This window comes from Myxine glutinosa, chromosome 10 (assembly GCF_964187855.1).
Source record: "Myxine glutinosa chromosome 10, kmMyxGlut1.1, whole genome shotgun sequence".
Taxonomy (NCBI): domain Eukaryota; kingdom Metazoa; phylum Chordata; class Myxini; order Myxiniformes; family Myxinidae; genus Myxine; species Myxine glutinosa.
Genome location: NC_136270.1, coordinates 52,011,440 through 52,034,906, shown reverse-complemented (window position 1 = coordinate 52,034,906; position 23,467 = coordinate 52,011,440). Strand labels below are relative to the sequence as shown.

General features: G+C 43.3%; 1 protein-coding gene across 2 annotated transcripts in view; it reads right to left on the bottom strand.

Annotated features, from left to right (window-relative positions):
* Positions 1 to 23,467, bottom strand: part of LOC137434537 (oxysterol-binding protein-related protein 6) — a 195,996-nt gene that overhangs the window by 78,953 nt on the left and 93,576 nt on the right. For both annotated transcript variants that reach the window (XR_013624726.1, XM_068127654.2), the window contains exons 10-13: positions 20,308 to 20,482; positions 18,806 to 18,939; positions 17,166 to 17,276; positions 15,418 to 15,537 (exon numbers count right to left, since the gene is read on the bottom strand). Coding sequence is in view for 1 of the 2 variants with exons in the window: in XM_068127654.2 (XP_067983755.2) it covers positions 15,418 to 15,537; positions 17,166 to 17,276; positions 18,806 to 18,939; positions 20,308 to 20,482 (540 nt within the window). In the remaining variant the exon portion in view is untranslated. The remainder of the gene's footprint in view (positions 1 to 15,417; positions 15,538 to 17,165; positions 17,277 to 18,805; positions 18,940 to 20,307; positions 20,483 to 23,467) is intronic.

Genomic DNA, 23,467 nt, shown 5'->3' with positions numbered 1-23,467 from the left:
GTTTGTTGTGGCGTTGATGGTGCTGGGTGTACTTTAGCAAAGTGTGCCTTTAATGTCATTCGCCTACAGAAATCTTTTAAATCCTCTTTCAATTGTAATTGGTCTATTTGTGGAGCGATTGGGTAAAATTTTAAACCCTTAGAGAGCAGGTTTATTTCCGCCTCACTGAGGGAATGATTGGAAAGATTGATGATCCCGAGTTTAGGTAGATCTACAAGTTTGGTTGCAGTAGAAGTTCTATTGTTGTTGGTTTGACTATTTTCAACCTCAGCTGTGTTCATTTCCATGGAGGAACGGTTCTGCATGTAATGATGTCTGCGGTTTGTGTATTGTTTTTTACGATAATGTCGATTTTTGTGTTTATGCTTAAGTTGGTCAGAAGTGGTTTGAGAAGTGGTTGGAAGTGGTTGGAGTGGTTGGGGTGGTTGAAGATGGAGTGGTTGAATTGGTGGAGAAGTGGTTGGAAGTGGTTGTAGTGGTTGGTCAGAAGTGGTTGGAGAAAAGTGGTTGGGAGTGGTGGTTGGAGTTACCTGGTTATTGTTTGCAATGGGTGTACGTATTCTCTTGAGATGGTTTTATATGCTTGCATAACATTTCATCACGTTTAAGTTTCCTTTCCTTAACTTTAACAATGTCGTGTTTAGCAGCCATTAGCTTATCATTGAATGAGCACATTATGTGATGGTATTGTCCAGGATTCACATTCTTCCACATCTTCTCCTTCTTTTGGCTGATGTTCTCATTCAATTTGATTAATTTTATTTTTACTTGTGTTATTAGTTATTACAATCTCCAGTTAGTTGTTGAGCAGTGTTCCATAGCAGTAGATTCCAACGTGCAGTGATGACGTCATCATTGGTTTGCGTTTCGAAGCAAGATCGTTTTTTAATGAGGAGACCTTTAGGTACGATCCCTCGTTGTTTATATTCGTTTAGGTAAGTGAAGTGTAGTTCATGTCTTTGTCTTTTTTGCATCAATCGTTGAAGTTCATTGATCGTGGTGGTCAGGTATACATCGTTGTTGTTGTTGTGAGCGCGATCGCCATTTCGTGACATGTCTGCTGTGATGGTAATGTAGAGATTTTTTTTTTTTTTGATGTAGAAGATTTTCTTCCTAAAATACACAAGGTAAACAATCCAGGTAGACCAATCGTATCTGGCTGCACATGTCCAACTGTTCTCATATCAAAATTTGTTGACTGTCATTTACGTCCTCTCGTGTTGAAGCTCTCCTCATACCTCAAGGACACAACCAGTTTTCTGACCCACATCCAAGGATTGAACAGAATATACTCACCTTTCAACTCCCAAACCATTTTAGTCACGGCAGATGTTACATCCCTCTACACTAATATTCCACATTCAGGAGGCCTGTCTGCATGCCGCAAAGCCCTCGATACACGACAAGTCCCAATGCCACCTACTCAAGACCTTATGCGCCTATTAGAACTGACACTCAAACTGAATAATTTCCAATTCAACGGACGACATTACATTCAAACTCAAGGTACCGCTATGGGTACCCCTGTTGCACCATCGTACGCTAACATCTTCATGGGAATGATAGAGGCCAAGATCAATGCACAACCTCATCACAGAATCTTGGAAAAATCCTGGGTACGTTATATTGATGACATCCAGTTCATCTGGTCAAAATCCCCCCGTAGTCTCGCCCAATTCCAAAATGAATTAAATTTGATTCATCCGACCATCAAGTTCACATTCGACAGCTCACAGTCCGAAGTTCACTTTCTAGACACATCACTCACGCTTCAAAATAACAGACTCGAAACAGAACTATACACCAAACCAACAGACACTCACTCTTACCTTCTCCCTTCTTCATCTCATCCTAAACATACAATTGCAAGCATACCATACAGTCAAGCACTCAGAGTAAGACGCATTTGCTCAACAAAAATGGCAGAAGAAATTTCTCTCTGCCAATTAGAAACACACTTCATTGCAAGAAACTATGACCCTCACTCTGTGCAAGAAGCAATAACCCGAGCAAAACACATACCGAGAGCAGACCTTCTGACTTACAAACCCAAACCTGCAACTAACCGTGTCCCACTGGTAACCACCTACTCTGCTACCTCATCCCAATTGCCAAGTATTCTGAATAAGGCCCTTCCTCTCCTCCATCAATCAGAAACACTCGGCACCACATTTCCTCAACCTCCACTAACATCATTTCGACGTGGTCGGACACTCAGGGACCTCTTGGTAAAAGCAAAGCACCCACAGCCCCACAACAAACAAACTAGGATCCCTGGCTTCTATAAATGCACAGCAAATAAATGCATTATTCACAAACATTTACTAGAAGGAAACAAATTCTGTAGTTCTCGCACTGGACAAAAATTCCCCATCACCTCCTATATGAACTGCAAATCTACATGGGTCATATACCTAATCACTTGCCAAAAGTGCACCAAACAATATGTTGGAAAAACTGAAAATACACTCTACACACGATTTAATAACACCCGGTCAGAAATCAATAACTTCCACACCAGTCAGGGCAAATCTCTACCTTACACGATACACTTTAATCAACCGGATCACTCTATAAATGACATTCAGATCTCTGCCATTGAATCAATCACAAATCGATCACACACCACGATTCTGAAACGTGAGTCCTTTTGGATACACAAACTTCGGACAAAAGTCCCTCATGGCATAAATTTTGATGACTAAAGCATGTTCCCACATCAACCCAATCAAATTGTTAACCGTAACCCATTCATTCATTCATTCATCATTCTCATTCATTCATTCATTCATTCTACCTTTATATGTCATTTATATAAATATATAAATATATTATATGAATATAAATGGGATATGAATATATGCTTGTGTGTTTATGTATGTACAGTATATCTCTATATTTGTATATGCACGTGCACCCTAACTGTAACGCAAACGGTCACTTCCGTTGAACTTGGGGCTGGTGAGTGAACTTTGGCGTGGCTCTTCCTTCTGTATGCATTTTATACACACATCACACATCTCACACACATATCACCATACATACTTGACTGATATACATGCCTGATGTTTTTGTAGACTCAGAAGAAGACCTTTGTTGGTCGAAAGCTTGTCGACAATTAAAGATCGAAGTCCTGAAGCTACGTCCGCGTCTTATTTAATCTAACGATTATATATATATACGTATATATATATATATATATATATATATATATATATATATATATATATATGTATATATGTATATATATATATATATATATATGTATGTATATATATATATATATATATATATATATATATATATATATATATATATATATATATATATATATCTATATATATATATCTATATATATATATATATATATATATATATATATATATATATATAGTTAAGGTTTTGCAATAAAAGACACCCCCTCCACTTAATTACACGACAACATGTAGCTTGCAGTTGTCAGTTATTTCTTATTAAATGTAAAGATTAGCTCCCTTTCCATTGTGTAATAATTAAAGCAGATATGTGTCGAGTTAAGCAGGATTCCAACCCTCCGTGTGGTTGAAAGAAGTCGTTGGTTCATGGGTGGGGGAAGAACGGGCTGTGAAACCTTCCAGAGGGAGGTGTGGCTGAATGAACGACCGCTTGTGACCAACATCGGCCAATGGTAGGCCGTGAAACCTTCCAGAGGGAGGCGTGGCTGAATGAACGACTGCACGTGACCAACATCGGCCAATAGTAGGCCGTGGAACCTTCTAGAAGGAGGTAGGGCTGAATGACCGCAGGTGACTAGCAGTGACCAATGGTAGGCCGGGGAATCTTCCAGAAGAACATTCCACCCGATTGCTGTTCGGGCTCTCTCTCCTCGTTCGTCCTTCAAGCTGACCGACCTCCAAGCTGGTTCTTCCGTGCTGCACTTCTCCTTCGTCCTCGAGCTGGTTCGTCCTTTAGACATTCCTTCAAGCTGCTCGTCGGATCGACCCGGGCGCTGCGCGCAGGAGCGGCCCTCACCCGAGTCAGCGTGGGCACGTCTCCCGGTATGAGTCTAACCGGTGTGTGATCCATTCCCTGTGTGCGAGTGTGCCAGGCACCTGTGTTGGGATTAGGTAGGTAAGAATTATTAGTGTTAAGTTTGCTTCTCGTCCTTTTTTCTGTGCTATTGTGAATAAAAGACGTGTACATTTTGTTTCCTCTTGACCTGCTCATGTGCGTCCTTTAACCCATTGACCCAGCATCGTCTGAAACCAAATCCGCCTGCTCAATAAGGCCCGGAGATCACGCAGGGTAAAGTCACGACCCACACCGTGTGACCCGCTCGGCGCACCTGATTGGAATAGGTGGAGGAATGCGAGGGGTTCAATTCCCGGGCTTCCCAGCCACGTGGTCTCGAAGGTATTCGGATCATGGTTGATAACCCTTCGAACCGCGATAGGGGGACTGGAGATTGAAGTTGCCATGCAACCCGCCGGGCATGAGTTTCGTCTCGCGATCGAAAGCCCGTGGACTTAACCCCCCCCCCCCTCCCCCTTTGTACATCGACAGACCCGGTATCCGCAACTATAGATATATATATATATATATATATATATATATATATATATATATATATATATATATATATATATATATATATATATGTATTATATATATTGTTGCGGATTTGAGAATCCTGCACGTTGGTAATTGTTGTAAATATCACCCTCTGTAAATAATGTAATAATTCCTTGTAAATACCTCCATTTGTGTAAAGGTCAAAGGTCGTCCCCCTAGCTAGTCCATGTACAAGCACGTAGCCAATCATAGAACTTCTCTATAGTTATTTCTTTATTATGTGTATCAGTTAAGGCTCTGTTTTCCACTAGTTGACATTGCATTGCACCAAATGAAATAAGGTAGAATCCCTTTTCAAATTCCCCAAAACATCATTGCCAACCGCAATTGCCAACTGCATTTGACTCCATTACGCACGCGGTCAAGCCAACGAACAAGGGCGTTGCCCGCCCATCGTCATCAGAAGGTGGAGCCAGGAAAGCCCTTGCCGACCAACCAAGGATGAGTGGGTATGGCTCAAGAGGGTGGGGTTATAAAACCCATTGCATCAGCCCCCACCAGGAGAGATGCGTAAGAGTTCATTTGAGAAGGAGTTGAATTGCGCTGAACCAAGTCAGGCTTGCGGTTCTGCCGAGAGAGAAACGACGCTGTCCAGCCCCTGCGCGCGCGCAGCTTTGATGCGCAGCTTCGACGCGCTGCTACGCGGGGACCAGTTTGCGGTGGAATCGGTGGCCGTCCACTTCCAGCCCCGACGTCCCCGTGCGGGATCAAGCTCCAGCCAGCGTCCAGCTGAACCTTCCTCTCCTTCCAGCCATTCGTCCCTGCCTTCATTCCCCATTCGTGTGTGTGAGTTTGTTCTGTCTGTATTGTCCTGGGGTATAAGTTAAGCCTGTATAGATAAGCTAGAATTGCACTGTCTTCTTCTCCTTCTGTAATTATTTTCGTATCTTTCCTTCTCCCTTGGTTTCTTTGGTTTTGTACATAATTAATAATAAATTCCTGTTCTTCCTACCTTTGCCTTCTTTCCTTCACATCCGTTCGTTTTAGAGGTTTCCATCATTGAACACCTGTGGCACGATTTGGCCAACGCTTTAGGAATCGGGTTTGGTCTTTGTTAATGGCTCGAACTTCGGATTGCTAACCCCAACAACTCGGCAAATAACATCCAGAACCGCGGTTCGAGCAGAAGTTATTCCCTCGTTCCCGGCTGGCGGAAGTAATTAGGTACGTAGCGAACCCCTAGGCCTAACAAACCATACCTACCGTCGGTCCGGGAAGGACGTTGTAGCTTCAGGATCGGAGACGGCCAGTGCAAATAGAAGGGGGATTAACCCCCCCCCCCCCCCTGCTAAGGGGAGAGCCGTACTCCGTTTCCGTAACAATATATATACATGAGGGACAGTCAATAAGTAACCTTAAAATATTTTCACAACTTGTTTATTGCATGTATGTATGTGTGTAACAACTATTATTTTTCAACATAATCTCCATTGCGTTCAATGCATTTTTTCCAGCGCTTTACTAAGGCCTGGATTCCTTGAGAACAAAAATATATTTTGGCTGCTTGTGTAGCCATTCGTGCACCGTCTCTTGGACCTCTTCTTCGGATCGGAAAGTGGTTCCACCAAGCGCCTCCTTATGTAGCCCAAACATGTGGTAATCCGAAGGGGTGAGGTCTGGCGAGTAGGGTGGATGAGGAAGACACTCAAAATGCAGGTCCTCGATTGTTGCAGCTGTAGTGCGTGCAGTATGGGGCCGAGCATTGACATGCTGCAGTAAAACACCGGTAGTGAGTATTCCATGACGTTTTGATCTGATTGCTAGTTTCAGATGATTTCTAAGGAGGTCGCAGTATGATGCACTGGTGACTGTGGTCCCTCTGGGCATGTAATGTTCTACAACTTGGCCTCAGCTATCCCAGAAGATCGTAAGCATCGCTTTTTCAGGGGACGGCTGTTTGCGGAATTTTTTGGGCTTCAGTGAAGTTGAATAGCGCCACTCTTTGCTTGCCCTCTTCGTTTCTGGTTGAAAGTAGTGGACCCAGCTTTGATCCCCAGTCACCACGCACTATAAGAAAGCGTCGCCTTCTGTTTCGTAACGTCGCAGAAGTTCTTCACATGCGTCCACTCACCTTTCTTTCAGTTTGGGTGTGGGTTGTCTAGGCACCCACCTTGCAGACACTTTGCGGAACCCCAGCACGTTGTGAATGATAAGGTGTGCTGAACCATGGCTAATGTTAAATTTGGAGACCACTTCATCCAGCGTAATGTGACGGTTTTCCCTTAGCACGTTTCTGATTGTACTGGTCTCAACTCCCGTAACCATTTCTGGTGTCGGCTGTGTGAGGCCGGCCCGAGCGAGCAGTGTCTGCCACACTGGACACTACTTTTAATGTTCCTGTCCCAGTCGTACACCTTCTGCAGTGATAAACATGCGTCACAATATTGCATCTTCATTCTGCGATGGATTTCACTGGGATTCACACACTCACTCCCAAGAAACGGATGATAGAATGTTGCTCCTCCTTGGTGCATGCTTATAAGGGAGCATGCTCCTCCCGCCATCTTGGAACTGCTCTATTGACGTCATAAGCATAATGTTGCCAGATCTACAACAGGCAAAAACGTGACTCTTACCCATGACTCATACTGTATGTCGTCACGGGAGATTCCAATGATTCTGAATGCTTTGGTTTCGACCCGCGTGAAGCCGAGCTAGGTGTGAGGCGGGAGCACCAGCCCAGAGGGGAGAGCAGTATTCCATTGAGCTGCGGATGAAAGCTTTGTATGTGATGAGGAGCTCAGAAGTGCCCAGAAAGGACTTCGCACGACGGAGGATGCCCAGTCGGCGACTGGCTTTGGAGGCCAGCTTGGAAATGTGGTTTTCCCAGGAAAGATCATGGCAGATATTGAGACCCAAAAGCTTGAGTGACAGAACTTCTTGGAGAGAAGTGTTCAGAAAGTAGATGGGAGGGTTGTCCAGACGGTCTTTTCAGAGAGACAAAGTGAGTGTGTGAGATTTGTCACGATTGAAAGACATGTTCCACTTGTTTGACCAGTCTGATTTTGTCCAGGCCTGCAGAGATTGAAGAGGCTGCAGACTGCCAATCTGAGGAATGAGGTATGGAGCGGCAGAGAGTGGAGTCATCAGCAAAGAGATAGAGAGGATTTTCCAGAGAGTCGGAGAGATCATTGATGAAGACCAGAAAAAGCACAGGGCCCACAACACTACCTTGGGGAACTCCAGCCTGAACAGGAAGGGGAGATGAGAGAAATCCATTCAGGGCTACACGTTGACTACAACCAGAGAGGAAGTCCGCAAGCCATGCATGGAGGTTTCCATGGATACCATACGGGGAGAGTTTGGTGGGCATGGCGGTGTGTGTGTTACAATGTGTGTGTGCGGTGTGTGTGTGTTACTATGTGTGTGTGTGCGGTGTGTGTGTGTTACTATGTGTGTGTGTGTGTGTTAATGTGTGTGTGTGTGTGTGTGTGTGTGTTACTCTGTGTGTGTGTGTTACTATGTGTATGTGTGGTACTGTGTGTGTGTGTTACTGTGTGTTACTGAAACTGAACGAAACTGTCAGCTGAAGGAGCAAAATCATGTTTATTAAATTGCAGAAGCATAGTCTGGTACTTCATAAGCAGTTTGTGAGTGTAACTTCCATGGGATAGGGTGTCATTCCCTGCATCAGATTCCACTGTACCTGCGATCTATTTTTAAAATTCTCCAGATCTCCACCGAAATCTAATAAATTTGTCCCAACATGTCCACCAAGTTTCGGCTGAATCTGTCCATAACCTTTTGAAATATCGTGCTGGGAGGTTGGTTGAGGACTTGTGGTTGGGTGGGGTGTTGAGGACTTGTGGTTGGGTGGGGTGTTGAGGACTTGGGGTTGGGTGGGGTGTTGAGGACTTGGGGTTGGGTGGGGTGTTGAGGACTTGGGGTTGGGTGGGGTGTTGAGGACTTGGGGTTGGGCGGGTGTTGAGGACTTGGGGTTGGGTGGGGTGTTGAGGACTTGGGGTTGGGTGGGGTGTTGAGGACTTGGGGTTGGGTGGGGTGTTGAGGACTTGGGGTTGGGTGAGGGTTGAGGACTTGGGGTTGGGTGGTGGGTTGAGGACTTGGGGTTGGGTGGTGGGTTGAGGACTTGAGGTGGGGTGGGGGGTTGAGGACTTGAGGTGGGGTGGGGGGTTGAGGACTTGAGGTGGGGTGGGGCGTTGAGGACTTGGGGTTGGGTGGGGTGTTGAGGACTTGGGGTTGGATGAGGGTTGAGGATTTGGGGTTGGGTGAGGGTTGAGGACTTGGGGTTGGGTGGTGGGTTGAGGACTTGGGGTGGGGTGGGGGGTTGAGGACTTGGGGATGGGTGGGGGGTTGAGGACTTGGGGTTGGGAGGGGTGGGGGGTTTGGGATTTGGATTTGGGTGGGGGGGAGTTGATGACTTGAAGTCACATTTTACATTAAGCGGCATTTCCACGATCCCCTGCTAGTGAGCAATTCAGTCATTAGAACTTGTGTTAACACATCTGATAGAGTCGTTTTAAAGAATAAATCGAATAAAAAGAAATATCAGAATCAAGGAAAATAGCTTCACAATCGTATTAACACGCAGCTGGTTTTAACTGGTTTCATTTTATAGGCCATGAATAGTATTAGCAAGATTATCATTTATGAATTGTATGCTCTGAGTGAGATCTGTACAATAATATCTGGTGAACCAATATATTGTGTGAGCAATCTTTATGGTATTGCATAATTTTTTTTAACTTTTAGAAAATGAGCAAATTCTTCAAAATGCAAATTCTCGGACGGGTGCGAAATTGCACTTGGGATACCATCTTCTGATGTAAAAATGAATTACAAATGATATTGCTTTTAGCCAGAAGTACAGCAACCGAATGATGTTAATGCGGTTAAATTAATGATGTGTTTGACATTCACATTAACAAGCTACAAATCTGATAGCAAAAGCAGGAGCAACTAGAACGGCACTCGGTAGAGCGCACACCTCCGCCAGGCTGAACAGTTTATGTTTTGTATCCCACTGATAGGCCGGATCTGGATTCGGACCTGAACCAAAATCGAATCAGCTTGTTGTTGATGTGTGTTACTATGTTTGTGTGTGTTACTATGTTGATGTGTGTTACTTTGTTGATGTGTGTAACTATGTTGATGTGTGTAACTATGTTGATGTGTGTTACTATGTTGTGTGTTACTATGTTTGTGTGTGTTACTATGTTGATGTGTGTTACTATGTTGATGTGTGTAACTATGTTGATGTGTGTAACTATGTTGATGTGTGTTACTATGTTGATGTGTTACTATGTTGATGTGTTACTATGTTGATGTGTTACTATGTTGATGTGTTACTATGTTGATGTGTGTAACTATGTTGATGTGTGTTACTATGTTGTGTGTTACTATGTTGATGTGTTACTATGTTGATGTGTGTAACTATGTTGATGTGTGTTACTATGTTGTGTGTTACTATGTTTGTGTGTGTTACTATGTTGATGTGTGTTACTATGTTGATGTGTGTAACTATGTTGATGTGTGTAACTATGTTGATGTGTTACTATGTTGTGTGTTACTATGTTGATGTGTGTAACTATGTTGATGTGTGTTACTATGTTGTGTGTTACTATGTTGGTGTGTGTTACTATGTTGATGTGCGTTACTATGTTGATGTGTGTAACTATGTTGATGTGTGTAACTATGTTGATGTGTTACTATGTTGTGTGTTACTATGTTGATGTGTGTAACTATGTTGATGTGTGTTACTATGTTGTGTGTTACTATGTTTGTGTGTGTTACTATGTTGATGTGTGTTACTATGTTGATGTGTGTAACTATGTTGATGTGTGTAACTATGTTGATGTGTTACTATGTTGTGTGTTACTATGTTGATGTGTGTAACTATGTTGATGTGTGTTACTATGTTGTGTGTTACTATGTTTGTGTGTGTTACTATGTTGATGTGTGTTACTATGTTGATGTGTGTAACTATGTTGATGTGCGTTACTATGTTGATGTGTTACTATGTTGATGTGTTACTATGTTGATGTGTTACTATGTTGATGTGTTACTATGTTGATGTGTTACTATGTTGATGTGCGTTACTATGTTGGTGTGTGTTACTATGTTGATGTGCATTACTATGTTGATGTGTTACTATGTTGATGTGTTACTATGTTGATGTGTGTTACTATGTTTGTGCGTGTGTGTGTGTGTGTGTGTTACTGTGTGTGTTACTGTGTGTGTGTGTTACTGTGTGTGTGTTACAATGTGTGTGTGTGTGTGTGTGTTACTGTGTGTGTGTGTTACAATGTGTGTGTGTTACAATGTGTGTGTGTGTGTGTGTGTGTGTTACAATGTGTGTGTGTGTGTGTGTGTGTGTGTGTGTTACAATGTGTGTGTGTGTGTGTGTGTTACTATGTGTGTGTTACAATGTGTGTGTGTGTGTGTGTGTGTGTGTGTGTGTGTGTGTGTGTGTGTGTTACTGTGTTTGTGTTACCATGTGTGTGTGTTGTAATGTGTGTGTGTTGCAATGTGTGTGTGTTGCAATGTGTGTGTGTTGCAATGTGTGTGTTGCAATGTGTGTGTTGCAATGTGTGTGTGTTGCAATGTGTGTGTTGCAATGTGTGTGTTGCAATGTGTGTGTTGCAATGTGTGTGTTGCAATGTGTGTGTTGCAATGTGTGTGTTGCAATGTGTGTGTGCACCTCGCCAACTCATCCACCAAGTTTAGTCATAACTCGTCCATAACTTTTATTATCATGTTATATGTCGCTTTTCGGCCGATCTCTCAATCGTGAAGAATCACTTAGAAATTAAATAATTATCGTATCCGAATCCATATTCAGATCTTCACCAACATCGAGTCGATTAGTCCATGTCACACACACAACCTGTCCACAAAGTTTCGTCCAAATCTGTCAACAACTTTTTGAGATATCGTGCTATGTCTCGTTTTTGCCCCATCACTCAATGGGGAAGAAGAAAAATATATATATATTTTTTTCTTTTTCTTTTTTCTCAATGGGGAAGAATCACGTAAAAAATTCTCGGATCCAGATCCGGATCTTCATCAAAATCTAACCATTTAGTCCTCGTCACATACCCAACCTCTCCAGCAAATTTCGGCTTAATCCGACCACAACTTTTTGACATATCCTGTTCACAAACAGACATGGGTGAAAGCATAACCTCCATCCACCTTTGGTGGCGCAGATAGCAATGGCTGTGTTGGCTCAACACAAGCTTAGGGAAATTGTTTGTTGAATAACTTTATGACACTGAAGTGTTTCTAAATTGTGTGAGGTCCCAAAAAACCAGTGCCACACCTGTTGCAAAAGTCACGCGTACTGAAAGAATCACTGCATCACAAGAATGATTTACGTTTCTGTCCATACACTTCAGTGTTCGGCATCGAACGCGAAGTGGCAAGAAAACATCTGGAACTGGCAGAGGACCAGATTGTTGAGGAAGCCGATGATGACTTGTGAGGAACATTTTCACCTGAGTGGATTTGTGACCAAAACTGTTGAATATGTGCAACAGAGAATCCTCACGGAGTTATAGCGGTGAAAGGGTCACTTTATGGTGTGGAAACATTGTTGTACCTTACTTTATCGAGGACTGTTGTTTTTTGTTTTTTTTGGATACAAGATCGAGGCTCATGTAAGAGCTAACATTAATCACAAAAAGACAAACTGACACATAAAACAGAAGATAAAGGGAGCGAGAGACAAGATGGGGAGAGAGAGGGAAGCACACAAGTACAACATTTGAGAGCAGGGACATCGGGAGATCTGTGGGAGGGAGAGGGCTTGGGGGGAGGAGGCACGGGAAGGAGGGGGGGGGGGGAGAGGTATAAAACACTGACACTGCTAGGGCTTCCAGGAAAGAAGTGGGAATTTCAAAAAAGTGGATCTGAGGTTGAATGGTAATGCCATCATTTCTGCCGGTGAAAGTTGTCAGAATGTGCTCCAAACATGTTTTGAGGTGAAGCCACAAGACCTGGCAGAAGACATGAAGTTCCAGCACGTTTGTGCCACATGTCGCACAACAAGAGGACCCATGGCTCACCTATGCAACCTCTTTCCTGTGCGAATTTGAATTCACAGTTTCCCTCTCCGAGATGAGCTGCCTACCAAGGCTAATGAGCTCCATCTGTCCGAAGCAACCTCCAGGTGTTTAAAACAGCTGTTCACCACCATCTCTCATCTTCCCCCATCCAAAACCTTGATCTTTTCTACCCCCATTAATTCACCCCAGATCCACTTTTTTGAAATGCCGACTTCTTTCCTGGAAGTCCTAGCAGTGTCCATGTGGTTTTTTCCTCTCCCACGCCCCTCCACCCCCCGTTCCCATTCCTCCTCCTCCCAAGCCCTCTCCCTCCCACAGATCTTCCGATGTCCCTGTTCTCTGCTGTTGTACTTGTGTGCTTCCCTCTCTCTCCCCATCTTGTCTCCCGCTCCCTTTATCTTATGTTTTATGCGTCAGTTTGTCTTTTTGTGATTAAGTTAGCTCTTACACGAGCCTCGATCTTGCATACAAGAAAAAAAGAAAAAAAAAACTCCACCATGATAAGGCCAGTGCGAGACGAGACTGCAAGAGGCTTTTTGAGGTGCTGAGGTATTGAAGTATTTTACACACCTCAAGACCTTTTCCTCATGTCACTCCACACACAACATACGTCCATGGGGTTCATTTCCACATACACTGACCTCGTTTAAAATTACTATAATTAGAATTTGCATGAAATTTGACATATAGATTTGGATAGATACATTTGCTGATAGATTTGCCTCTGCCCACATTAGTTGCCAACTCGGTGTTGCGTGTGATCTCAATTAAAGATCACAAGAAAACTGAAACGTAATAGTACAGGAAGTGAGTGAGAAAATAGAGATAAGTAGAAGTGCAACAACATCAGATGCTTCTAACTCGAGTTACACGACTGGTCAAAAGTTTTAGAACACCTCAATTTTTCCAGTTTTTATTGAAATTTACGCAGTTTAATGTCCAGTGAATAACCTGAAATGGTACAAAGGTAAGCAGTAAACTGCTCGAGGTTAAAAAAAAAAAGTTTAGGTTCGCAAAAACGGGAAAATGTAAATTGCACAGTTATATTGTAAAAAAAAAAAAGGCCTTCTTCAGGGAACAAGTAATGGATTAATAACTTACAGCTGTTCTGTAGCAATGTAAGTAAATTAAGCCTTGAAAGTTGATGCAAACAATTCCTGCAGGTGTCCCAACCTCTGCTGATTACTTGATTACAAACCCCCTATCTGTATAAAAGCAGTATTGGAAAAGACTGTTATTACACCCTCTGAAGCATTATTTGGACAATATTGCACTGCAGGAAGTAGTATATATTGGAAACTGGAGGAAACTCTGACAGGAAGAGGTCTGGCAGACCCAAAGCCACAACAGAATCAGAAGACAAGTTTCTGAGAGTCAGCTTGCGTGATAGGCGGCTCACAGGACAACAGCTTCAAGCACAGCTTAACACTGGTCGAAGTAAGCAAGTCTCAGCTTCAACTGTGAAGAGAAGACTTCGAGCTGCAGGTTTGACAGGTCGAGTGGCAGTCAGAAAGCCATTGCTAAGATGGCAAAATAAGAAAAAGAGGCTTGCCCGGGCCATGAAGCACCGCCAGTGGACTACTGAAGACTGGAAGAAGGTCTTATGGACCGATGAATCAAAATTTGAAATCTTTGGTTCATCACGCAGGGTTTTTGTACGCCGCCGAGTAGGCGAAATGATGGTTCCTCCGTGTGAGACACCAACTGTCAAACATGGAGGAGGAAGCGTGATGGTCTGGGGCTCTTTTGCTGGATCCAGATTCGGCGACTTGCACAGAGTGACTGGCACCCTGAACCAAAAGGGATACCACAGCTTTTTGCAGCGCCATGCAATACCCTCTGGTATACGCCTAGTTGGTCTGGGGTTCATCCTACAGCAAGATAATGACCCTAAACACACATCCGGGCTATGTCAAAATTACCTTCGAGGAAAAGAACAAGACGGTAGGCTTCAAATCATGGAATGGCCAGCACAGTCTCCAGACTTAAACCCCATCGAGCTGGTTTGGGATGAACTGGACAGAAGGGTGAAAGCAAAGCAACCTACAAGTGCAACACATTTGTGGGAACTTCTGCAACAGTGTTGGGGAGAACTTCCCGAACAATATTTGATTTCCATTGTAGAAAGAATGCCACGAGTGTGTTCGGCGGTTATATTTGCAAAAGGTGGATACTTTGCCGAGTCAAAAATTTAAATTAAATTTTGTTCAACAAAATGATTTATATGATTTATTTTTCATCTCCAATTGTTTATTTATTCTATGCTTAATTTCAGAGTACATCGAGACATTAAACTGCGTAAATTTCAATAAAAACTGGAAAAATTGAGGTGTTCTAAAACTTTTGACCGGTATGGTCTGCATAATAATTTCCAAAGTGTACATGACCTTTGACATATGACCTCCTGAACACAAAATCTCAATCGCATTATCGATATGTATTACTGTAAATAAATGTGTCGAGTTTGGTTGAAATGTACTCAGTGGTTCACAAGTTATCATGGCAAACGTTTTTTTTTTTTCAATTAAAGAGCACATGACTCGAGACCATTAACCTTTTGAACCCAAAATCTACTCGGTTCATCTTTTTTTCATTTTTCTTTTTCTTTTCATGAAATTTGATTCAATTATATTTGATCTCATGAGACAAAAATTTAATATAATATGAAATCACATACTGTATATCTGCAAAGGAAAGAGCTGATTACATGAGACATGAAAGCAACCAACTTAAGGCATCAGATATATACATTTTTTTGTGTTTATAATCGAATAACACTGACCTCAGAGGAACTGGTAGATCGAATGACCTCCTTAGCATCATAGAACTCTCCCTCGGACACAGATTGACGCCTCTCCGAAAGCTCTCCTGGCATCGAAAGCCAACCTACTGACTGATCACCCTGTCAAATGTAATGAGTAAACACACAAAAACGTTATTACCCTGCGCTCGCGACCAAAAAGCAGGGTTACGCATTCGTGTGGCCTATGTGCGTACGTGTGGCGTACGTGTGGCGTACGTGTGGCGTACGTGTGGCGTACGTCCATGTCTGCATTTTTAAAATTCATTTCTCGGCAACCGTTGGTCCGATTGACAACATTTTTACCATAGGAGTGCCTCCATCTGTAAAATGTTATTCATAATTATGACATCATACGTCACGTGGTTATGGACGCCATCTTGGAAAACGTTACACCTCTAAATCTCCGAAACAGCTCAATGAAGAATAATTGAAACAAGTCTCATTGTGAAGAACTCCATACGGGTCATAAGTGTTGTTAACGATGACGTCATTGGTGCCTTAATTATGACGTCATAATTCAACCAGAACGGCACTCAGTAGAGTGCATACCATACCTCCGCCTGGTTGGCCATATCACACAATGGTGAAGAATCACTTTTAAAAATTATACTGGCTGGATCCGGATCTTCACCAAAATTGAATCGATTCTTCCTTGTCAGACACACAACCTGTCCAACAAGTTTCGTCTAAATCCATCCACAACGTTTTGAGATATCCTGCTATGTATCGTTTTTGGCCCGATCTCCCAATGGTGAAGAATCACTTTAAAAATTCTAGTAGCCGGATCTGAATCCGGATTTTCACCAAAATCGAATCATTTCGTCCTTGTCACAGTCGCTACATCTCTGGCAAATTTCGTCCGAATCCGTCCACAACGTTTTAAGATATTTTGTTCACCAACGGACAAAACGGACAGAGAAACAGGCAGACAGGGTTGAAAACCGAACCTGCATCCACCTTTGGTGGCGGTGGTAACAAGTACAAAGCTTGATTCGATCAGTATGAATTTTTTTTCTATGCAATTCTTGGTCCAGTTGACATTACATTTTCACCATAGGAGCTCCTCCTCCTGTAGAAGAATGTAATGATATTTATGACGTCATGTGTCACGTGGTAAGGGGCCATCTTGGAAAAATTTCACACCTATATATCTCCGAAACAGCTCCATGGAAGAAATTGAGACCTGACTCATTGTAAAGAACTCCATACGGGTCATAAGTGTTGTCAACGATGACGTCATTGGTGCCTTAATTATGACGTCATAATTCGACACGGACAACGCTCAGTCTGATCAGTTTGAAATTTATTGAGCATGATATACGCAACAATTATATTAGAGAATATAAATTTATGATGTCATGGCTCACGTGGTGTGGCAGCCATATTGGATCAAAGAAAAAAAAACCTTAAAAATCAGAAGAGTTGGCTTGCACCAAGTTGACTGCACAGGGTAAGTATTCTATGAATACCATGAAGTTAAAAATGCTCCGACAAAGGGTTAAAGAACAAAACGTCAGCTTTTCTCGATTCCAATGGTGGTTGGGATACTTCGATCAACATGCTATTGATTTCATCCATTTGTGCATCGTCAGTTTTGAAGTTTTCCCCTCGTCTACTAAATATAAAAATATATACATAAACTCATTTTGTTGACAGCTTATTAATGGTGTGATAAATATTATTTATGAGTTTAATGATCATTAGGAAACCGGTCCACCATTACTTACCAAGTTTGTGGCCAGGGAAGGGACGACGTTATGGGGAAGATCACCAACAACGTTCGACTCCGCGTGGATTTTATGCAGTCGAGTTCGCATTTCTGTGTTCTGACCTATGGCCTAGTGAAGAACCTTCGTTTTAGTACTTTACACACAACACTGCAATGATTGCCATCTTTTAAAAAGGTGAATATTGCAAGGTGACCCTGACACATGCAAACGAACATATTTATGAATGCCTAAACGTCAGTTCATTGTTGGGGATTTTTGTATGGGAAAAACAACAAAATGACACGTCAATCAAAACAGATGATAAAATCAGGACATTGAACATTTCATCAAAGCTCGGAGTTCACTTGTCAAGTTCGTCACAATTCATCGTTATTCAGGATATGAAGGTTTTGAATATAAGCTTATAGAGTTGGGCGTGTGACGAGGATGAATTGATTCGGTTTTGGCGAAGATTCAAATCCGGATCCGGGTCAAGGAATTTTAAAGTGATTCTTCACCATTGAGTGACGCAGCCAAAAACGATGTATACCGGTATAGCATGATATTTTAAAAAGTTGTGGACGACTTATGACAAAACTTGGTGGAGGAGTTGAGTAGGCGACAAGAACAAGCCGATTCGATTTGGGTTCAGGTCGGAATCCAGATCTGACCCGTCAGTGGGATGGATACAAAACATAAACTGCTCAGCCTGGTGGACGTCTTCTTATGTTTGGTTGTTATGGCTTTTATTTTAAACTTTGCGTTGCTGGAAATGAGGGGCGTGTTTGCTTTACGTGATGACGTGTTGGTGTGAATACTTTGCGTTGCTGGAATGGAGGGCGTGTTTGCTTTACGTGATGACGTATTCGTGTGAATACTTTGCGTTGAGTCCGAATGAAATACTTTGAGTCCGAATGACGACTTGTTTCATTCTGCGCAAGCTGCACCTCATGTGCAGCAAATTTCACCTCCTTGCACTCTGTATTTATTGTTATTTAAAAATCGCTTCGGTACACCGCCCTTGAGGCTCGGTTTGCAAGCCACCATCTACATTTCCCAAAAAAATAGACATAATTACTCTTTTATCGAAAATGTTTTTCGAGTTTGTTTTGTCCTTAAAAACAGACCGTAGTGAACACACATTCGTGTTAAAATATTGGACTTTAAAACCCACCCTTATGAAGGGGGACAGACATCTGTACAAACACACAAGCTGACATTTTGTTTTATATGGTAGATGTCATGGCAATGTAAGGCCTAACAGGATAGCCTAGAAGTATGCACAGTCGCCTCTAAGCCGTCTAGCCTGGGTTTGAATCCCGACCCGGCTAGAAATTGTCATCCCGGTGTTTCACAGGCAGGGCGATTCATCGATGTATGCGCCGTACCACTGATGGATGTTAAACGGGCAATCCATCTGCTATCATTCGTTGGTGGATGCTAAAAATCCAAGGTTGTGCTTCGCAAAGAGTCGGCGAGCCACCGGCACCATTAACAAATTACAAATTCCTGCTTTGACCAGCAGAGGGCATTGCATCAGCGACACAGCCGCTCCCTCGGCCAATGATGCCACCCCGCAGTCTTGTGCTGCATGCGAATGACGATAGCAATATGTCTGCTTATGTATTGATGTGTCCATGGTCATTTGGGAAGCAAACCTGTGCAAGTGTCTTGCGGAGGAAGAGAACTTGTGCCGTATTGCTGTTGGCCAGCTCCGGTTCAAGCACAAGTTGTTTGCATCTCTCCCGCTCATTAGACAGTAGTGCATGAGCAGTTTGAAGGCCAGCATGCACTATGCACACAAAGACAAAATGATGTTGCAGCACACATTTATGACTGCCATTGCAAAGCATAAATCTGCTGTCATTTTCTTGTAAAACATAAAACAAAAACCTGGTTTCGCACATGGTTTTTTGAGAGGTTTTTGAGATTAATAAAGTCCGAATTCGGAGTCGGAACGTCTCGGATGTCTTTTCTTCCACCCTAAAAACACACTTTCTCCCCCTATGTCGATATTTTTATGGCTCCACCGCCGAAGTTGCCTGGAGCATTATGTTTTTGGGTTGTCTGTCTGTCTGGCTGTCCGTCCGTGATAGGTATTCGTTAACACAATAACTTGAGAATGGCTGAATGGATCTAAGTCAAACTTGGTGCGAGTATGTATAATGAGGTAAAGATGATCTACTTAGGTTTTGGGATCACGAGTTCAAAGGTCAGAGGTCATGTTAGCTAAAAATCCTCTCACCACGATAACTTGTGAACCAGTGATAGGATTCTGACCAAAGTTCGTACCAGTATGTATAATGATGTAGAGATCAACCGATTAGATTTTGGGTTCAAGAGGTCAAAGGTCAAATGTCAGACGTTCCGTCAGGTAAAAATTCTGTTACCGACCTCATTTGTGAACCAGTCATGGGATTTGCACCAAACTTGGTATAATTATTTATTATACTTTGCACAATTAGTGAGTTAAATTTGTGGAGCACAACTGCAGTCATTACTTGAGTGAAAAGTTCTTACAAACATAATTTATGCAAAGTGCGTGTAGTAATGAATCATTATGACTTGCTATAAATAAACCAAGGGAAGTTGATCAAAGGCACAAAAATGAGTTGTCCACGACTCGTAATGAATGAATGAATGAATGATCGTTTTAAGGCAATTTTTCCCCGCTAGAGCAGGGGTTGGCCTTGCGGGCCCCATGACAATCATGGTTCCCTGTTTGAGGCAATGTTTTTATGGCCGGATGCCCTTCCTGACGCCAACCCTTGGTCACCTCTTACGATGCGCAGGGATACGGTGTACCTGTTCTAAGTCGGGGTGCACACCGTGATCATTCATCCCCGCAAGCTGGTACTCAATTTGCCGACCTCGGAAGGATGACAGGCTGAGTCAACCCCCCTTGCGTTAATTCAGCGATCGACCGGGATTCGAACCCAGGATCCTAGGATCCCAAACCGGCACCCTAACCGCTAAGCCGACCTCGGAAGCCTCGGAAGCCTCGGCCAACCCCTGCACCCTAACCGCTAAGCCAACACCAGGCTCGTAATACAAGCAAAAAATGGAGGTTGAGTGATGAGTAGGAAATGTGAAATATTAAACAAACTGCAAGTACACCAAGTAACGTAGCCAAACAGGAAGGCATTAAGATGACAAATACCTCGATGCCCAATTGCAGAAATGTCTGAATGAAGACATCCTCCATCAGCAGCGCCATCTTGAAATTCCATTGAGATGGGGGGATTGGAGGATGAACTATTTGTGTTCATATCCATTGGCAGGATATTAGAAGAACAGAGTGGTAAATGAGGTTCTGACTGTTCTTGGTTGACCCCCTGTCAAGAATACAGCACACACTTCGTAAGTTTTGGACATACATTACATGGCCAAAAGTATGCGGACACGCCTTCTAATTAGTGGATTCGGCTGTTTCAGCCACACCCATTGCTGACAGGTATATATAATCAAGCACACAGCCATGCAATCTCCATAGACAAACATTGTCAGTAGAGTAGGCCATATTGAAGAGCTCAGCGACTTTCAACGTGGCACCGTCATAGGATGCCACCTTTCCAACAAGTCAGTTCGTCAAATTTCTGCCCTGTTAGAGCTGCCCCAGTCAACTGTAAGTGCTGTTATTGTGAAGTGGAAACGTCTAGGAGCAACAACATCTCAGCCACGAAGTGGTAGGCCACACAAGCTCACAGAACAGGACCGCCGAGTGCTGAAGCGCGTAGTGCATAAAAATCGTCTGTCCTCGGTTGCAACACTCACTACCGAAATCCAAACTGCCTCTGGAAGCAACGTCAGCACAACAACTGTTCGTCGGGAGTTCATGAAATGGGTTTTCATGGCCGAGCAGCTGCACACAAGCCTATGATCACCATGTGTAATGCCAAGCATCGGCTGGAGAGGTGTAAAGCTCTCCGCCATTGGACTTTGGAGAAGTTGAAATGCTTTCTCTGGAGTGATGAATCACGCTTCACCATCTGTCATTCCGACGGACGAATCTGGGTTTGGCGGATGCCAGGAGAACGCTACCTGCCCGAATGCATAGTGCTAACTGTAAAGCTGGGTGGAGAAGGAATAATGGTCTGGGGCTGTTTTTCATGGTTCGGGCTCGGCCCCTTAGGTCCACTGAAGAGAAATCTTAACGCTACAGCAAACAATGACATTCTAGATGATTGTGGCAACAGTTTGGGGAAGGCCCTTTGCTGTTTCAGCATGACAATGCCCCCGTGCACAAAGCGAGGTCCATACAGAAATGGTTTGTCGAGATCGGTGTGGAAGAACTTGACTGGCCTGCACAGAGTCTTAACCTCAACCCCATCAAACACCTTTGGGATGAATTGGAACGCCAACTGTGAGCCAGGCCTAATCGCCCAACATCTGTGCCCGACCTCACTAATGCTCCTGTGGCTGAATGGAAGCAAATCCCCCCAGCAATGTTCCAACATCTAGTGGAAAGCCTTCCCAGAAGAGTAGAGGCTGTTATAGCAGCAAACTCCATATGAATGCCCATGATTTTGAAATGACTTGTGTGATGTTCAGGTGTCCACATACTTTTGGTCATGTAGTGTATACAGGAATCCTTCATATTTTAATTCTTCTTCCAAAATCCACCCCATGCGCATTCCACGCCACCTTTCAACATGGAAAATCCCACCCAAATATCCTACAAGTGGTTCACCTTCTGAAGATCCCCCAGGAAGAAGCATAAGAAGAGGATAACACTTGAAACCAAGTTAGAGGTGTTTCGACGACTTGAGTGGAAATGGCATGGCAATGGTAAGCCACATGTTTAACCTTAGGGAGTAGAGCTTACAGTCCATTTTGAGGAATGTAGCCAATATATATATATATATATATATATATATATATATATATATATATATATATATATATATATATACACACACACAACAACAGGCATTTTAAGGCCATTTTCCCTGCAAGAGCGGGGGTTAGCCTTGCGGTCCCCATGACAATCTTTTCCATTTTGCCCGATTCCCTGCATCTCCCCTTGTTAATAAGGTTTTGCCTGTTTCATCATCCTTCCTTGGTGTCCTTGTGTTTTATACTTCTCCCTCCCCCCCCCCCCCCCCTTCCCATGCCTCCTCCCCCCGGGCCCTCTCCCTTCCTCACATCTCCCTGCTCTCGGATGTTGTGTTTGTGTGCTTCCCCTTCTCTCCCCATCTTGTCTTCCGCTCCCTCTTTTTGGGTATTTTGTTTGTCTGGTTGATTTGTTTGTGAAGTAAATGTTAGCTCTTTCACGAGCCTCGATTCAGTATACAAAAAAAAAAAAAAAACCCCCCCCTTGCCTGCATTTCTTCTTCAACCATCTTTAGCCAAGTCTTTCTCGGTCTTCACCGTCCTCTACTTCCTTCTACATTCATTTCCATCACTCTTCTCAACCAGTCACTTTCATCCTTTCTCAACACATGACCAAACCATCTCAACCTGTTTCTCTTCACAGCATCCATCACAGGCTCTATTCCCATCATATTTCGCAATTCATCATTTGTCTTCCTCTCTCTCAACGATACTCCTCACATCCACAGAACCATTCGCATTTCCACCCTTTCCAGCCTTCGTTGCTGCTCTACGTTCATTACCCATGTCTCGCTCCCATAAATCACAACACTTCTCACACATGCAGCATACACCTTTCCCTTCAGCTTCAACGACACTCCCCTCCTCGTCAGCACGCCACTCAGTTCCTGAAACTTCTTCCATGCACATCTCACTCGAGCAACCGTTGCCGAGTCTGATCCACCTTCTCCATTCAGCATGTCTCCTAGGTAACAAAATGTTTTCACACCTTCCAGCTTCACGCTGTCTCCAAGATCCAACTCAACATTTCCTCCATCTGCATCTCCCTCTGTGCACACCTTACACTTGAATGTAGCTGCCACACTGGTTAATTACCCTCTCAAACCACTACATTTTTGATGAACCCACTCAGCGCACATTGTACATTGAATGGAATTCACTCCGACACCCTTCCTGCACACAGCACCCGGCCACTTCCCAGTTCTTTTCACCTCACCACATGCTTTACCACTTGCCATCACCTTCGTTATTCCTATATTCACCTTCAGACCTTTTGTCTCCATACATTCCTTCCACTTGTTCATCTTCTCCTTCAGTCCATCCATACTTTCTGCAATAAACACCAGATCATCTGAATACAACAACTCCCACGGTAAACCCTCCTTTACGTTCCGAGCCAGCACCTCCATCACAGCTACAAATAGTAGTGGACTTAGTACCGACCACTGATGCACTCCCACCTTCACCTCAAACTCAAAACTGTTCCC